The sequence below is a fragment of the Myotis davidii genome, unplaced genomic scaffold, assembly GCF_000327345.1.
Source record: "Myotis davidii unplaced genomic scaffold, ASM32734v1 scaffold59, whole genome shotgun sequence".
In the NCBI taxonomy this organism is placed as follows: domain Eukaryota; kingdom Metazoa; phylum Chordata; class Mammalia; order Chiroptera; family Vespertilionidae; genus Myotis; species Myotis davidii.
In genome coordinates this window covers 9,792,453-9,796,211 of record NW_006293001.1, presented here as the reverse complement: position 1 = coordinate 9,796,211, position 3,759 = coordinate 9,792,453, and the positions used below count along the sequence as shown (strand labels likewise).

Here is a 3,759-nt window from a genome sequence, read left to right as displayed (position 1 = left end):
CCTGCTCAGGGCCTTTCCACCTGCCCTTCTCACCTTCCTTCTCCGTATCCTTGCTTCCTGCCTCCCTTTATCTGAAATGTCACCTCCTCAGAAAGGCCTCTGACTGCACTGCCTCAAACAGCATGCCTTGTCCCTCCCTGTTATTTAACGGTTTTATTTTTTCCCTCTGAGATAGATGAAGTATCTCTTTGTTTATGAACATCCAGCCCACTGGATCGTAAGCTTCGGGAGGGTAAATCTCTCAGCTGATAACACCTTCCATATGTTGCCGTGTTTTCCTACATGTAGCAGATACACATTTTTTAGGAAAAGTGCCACGCATGGCTAGACTAGAGGCAGGCAACCAGATATTCACATCCACGTCTTCCTGGCTCATGATAAGTGCTCCGTAAGTATTTGCTGAATCAATGGGATCAACTGGGATCAATACATTTGGAATCAGGTCAAAATCACATTCAGCTGAGCACTCCCACCAACCTTGAATGGTGAATGAGAAAATAAATACGTTGGATGAGCCAAGTGTCCTACCCTTCTCGCAGCAGTAAGCTCAATGAGAAAGAAAAGTGAAAGGTACCCTTGTAAATTCTCATTTCACCTCCAAATCTCCCCACTGCTTGGTTCCTCGTCTCTTCTACCTGAGCACCTAGCAATCACATTCATTGTTGTGCTTATCACATTGGGTTGTAACTATTTGTTTACTTGTCTCTCTCTCTCTCTAAATTATAAACTCATTGAGGTGAGGATTCATTTGACTGAGAAATCAATCATAGCTGATCTCCCAGTGCCTGGCACACCATAATTGCTCAATAAATCTCTACTGAGCAAATCTGAGCTCAGTAGATGAGATCAAAATAAGATGTTGGGGACATGAGCAGACTCGGCGGCACAGCATGTCTGATGGCCCGAATGGGAGGAGGCCCAAACTCTGGCCCTTACCTTTCTATGCCACTGAGTTTATGACGGTGCTTCCTGGACATGAGCAGCCCACCGCCCCAGGCAGCCTGTGAGGACAGAGAAAGGAGAGGGGGAGCCGTGACATTTAAGAATCCACACCTCTACTAAAACATGAGAAAGTAAATGGTGAAAAACATAAGCTTCTCTGACAAAAGGAACCCACACCAATGGTTCAACCAGTGGCAGTTGTAGTTCATCATTTGTCAGGTCTTCAAAAGTTCCTCCAGCTTAAAGTCGGAGTAGCTCTGAGGGACACAGGTAAACCTGGTCTGAGCCTGTGGTGCCAAGACCCAAAGGTCTAGAGCACGCCGGGAGGGCAGAGACACTCCGTGAGCCCCAGGGTGGCTCTGGGAGGGACACAGACTGGCACCTGCCATCAGATTCTGCCCCTGGCAGGAGTCTAAGGGCTTCTGCAAACTCAGAAAGCAGCAGCCCTGCCAGGCTGGGACGTCCCACCACAGCTCCTGCAACATCAAGACATTTTGTGGGTACCCTGGTGTGTAAGTTTACTGAATAGCTTGGGACACAGCCTTTGTCAGTCATTTGTTCAATAGTAACGCAGATTATCCAACTGTCCAGTTGTGAGAAGTTATATCCATAAGAGAATGGAGCGAGGAAAAAGGAAAAAAATACACTCAAAGTCAGGCATGTGAAAAATGTACCTTTGGTGTTCCTGGGAAAATTTGATTTGGGACTACATCTCTTAACTGATAACACCTTCCATATACTGTCTTGTTTTTTCCTACCGGTACCAGATATGCAATATGCTTTTTTTTTTTTTTTTTTTAAAATAAAAGCGTGTCATAGATGGCTCTGACTGAAGGCAGCTAGCCGAGCATCCAGATTCATGGCCACTTTCTTCATTGTACCTTATGTTTTTTTCCCTCTGAAATCAGTTATATTTCCCTCTGCAGCTATGTGTCCAGACAAAAGCTACCTGGGAAGGTGATAGAGAGCATACTCTAAAATGAATCCCAGGAGACAGCAACTGGGGGTGGACGAATCCCAGAGGATGCACAGGCCTGTGGTGTGACCAGTGGTGAACGTCGGCTCGGAGCCAGAGAGGAGGGGAGCTGACGTGTGGAGAGAGAGCCAGCTGGGCAGTGGGAGAAGCCGGAGGCAAATCACAAAGCAGAACCGCGTCCACCCCTGTGGGCTGGGCCACACTGTGAGTTCCAGCACTTACATCGACATGCAGCCAGAGGTTATATTTCTCACATATATCTGCAATCTCCTGTATCGGATCAAAGGCTCCATAAACAGTCGTGCCAGCAGTTGCATTGACATAAAGAGGGACATATCCCTGTAAGGCAAGGGAGACAGGCTGATTAGGCTCTTTAACCTCTCTCCTTTCCACAGGAGGCAGATGAATTACAGTAGCATTTATTCACAGATCAGCTGTGGTATCAGATACTCTATCTGGCAGTTCTTCGTTAGTACATTTACTTATTCATTCATTTATTCAACAAATTGTGTTTGAGCGACGTTTTTGTGCCAAGCCCTGTTGTAGACGCAAGGGAACACAGCAGTGAGCAAAAGAGATGAAGATTTTTGTCCCCGTGGAGGTTACGTTCTAGTGGACAGTGACAGCAAACAAAATCAAATAAGCAAAATACACAGTCTGATATTGACAAGGTCTATGGCAGCGGTTCTCAACCTGCGGGTCACGACCCCTTTGGCGGTCAAATGACCCTTTCACAGGGGTCGCCTAAGACCATCCTGCATATCTGATATTTATATTATGATTCATAACAGTAGCAACATTACAGTTATGAAGTAGCAACGAAAATAATTTTATGGTTGGGTCACAACATGAGGAACTGTATTTAAAGGGCTAGAAGGTTGGGAACCACTGGTCTATGGTGAACAATAAAGCAGGGAAGAGAAATAACAAGTTTAAAGTGTTGGCAGGTAGTTCTGAATAGCATCTGGACACTGTACAGTTTAGAAGCTGTGTTATTCTGAGTGTACTGAGCATTGCTTGGTTATTTAACACTGAAGCATTGCTTGGTTATTTAAAGCCGGTCTATACACTGTTTCACTAACAGTGGAGGTGGTAAAATGTGTTGATGTGAACAAGAAATAAACAAGGAAGTGGCGTCAGACAGACTGGGGGAAATCCGTGAGTCCTACGTGTTATTGAAGCTCAGCTCCACCTCTACTCTTTGCTCAGTCCTAGTGACATTTCCATCCATCCCCTACTGCAACCCCAGCAAACAACTACAGTTAGAGAAGGAGGCACAAGAATGTAACCAAAACCATGAGTTGGTAAATGGTTTGACAGCTATCTGACACTGCCTTGTGGATACATCTGTTCTATGAGATTTTTTTGTTTGTTTGTTTAATAGACTTGACTGAGGCCGATTCACCAAGTATCATGGTCCACCTGGCAGAGCATGGAAGTACTTTGTTAAACAAAATCCTAAACTAAAATGATACTTGTTAAAATGAGATTATACCTAAGAAGTAAGTGAAACCACAATAGGCTGTATCTTTGTGGTGCTTGGGTAGTAGATTTATTGACATACATAAAACTAATCATCTGGCACAATTAAGATAGGACAAGAGGTTTAATGTCTGAAATTTTCATTTTTCAAAAAAACCGATATGGTATAGACACAGCGTTAAAGCCAAATCATCTCACAAGCTGGAAATAAATAAATAGCTAAGAATAGAATTTTAGAAACACAATAAAATAATATCTTATACTATCAAAGATTTTTACTATCTAGAGCAGAGAGAAGGTACTTTTAAAAATTTGTATTCGCCAGAGTTTAGATGTACCCTGGAGTATATATACCTTTT

General features: G+C 43.7%; 1 protein-coding gene across 1 annotated transcript in view; it reads right to left on the bottom strand.

Moving 5' to 3' along the window:
* Positions 1-3,759, bottom strand: part of GAD1 (glutamate decarboxylase 1) — a 42,875-nt gene that overhangs the window by 11,057 nt on the left and 28,059 nt on the right. Inside the window, exons 10-11 of the mRNA XM_015565783.1 lie at positions 2,141-2,257; positions 937-1,001 (exon numbers count right to left, since the gene is read on the bottom strand). Coding sequence (XP_015421269.1) covers positions 937-1,001; positions 2,141-2,257 — 182 coding nt within the window. The remainder of the gene's footprint in view (positions 1-936; positions 1,002-2,140; positions 2,258-3,759) is intronic.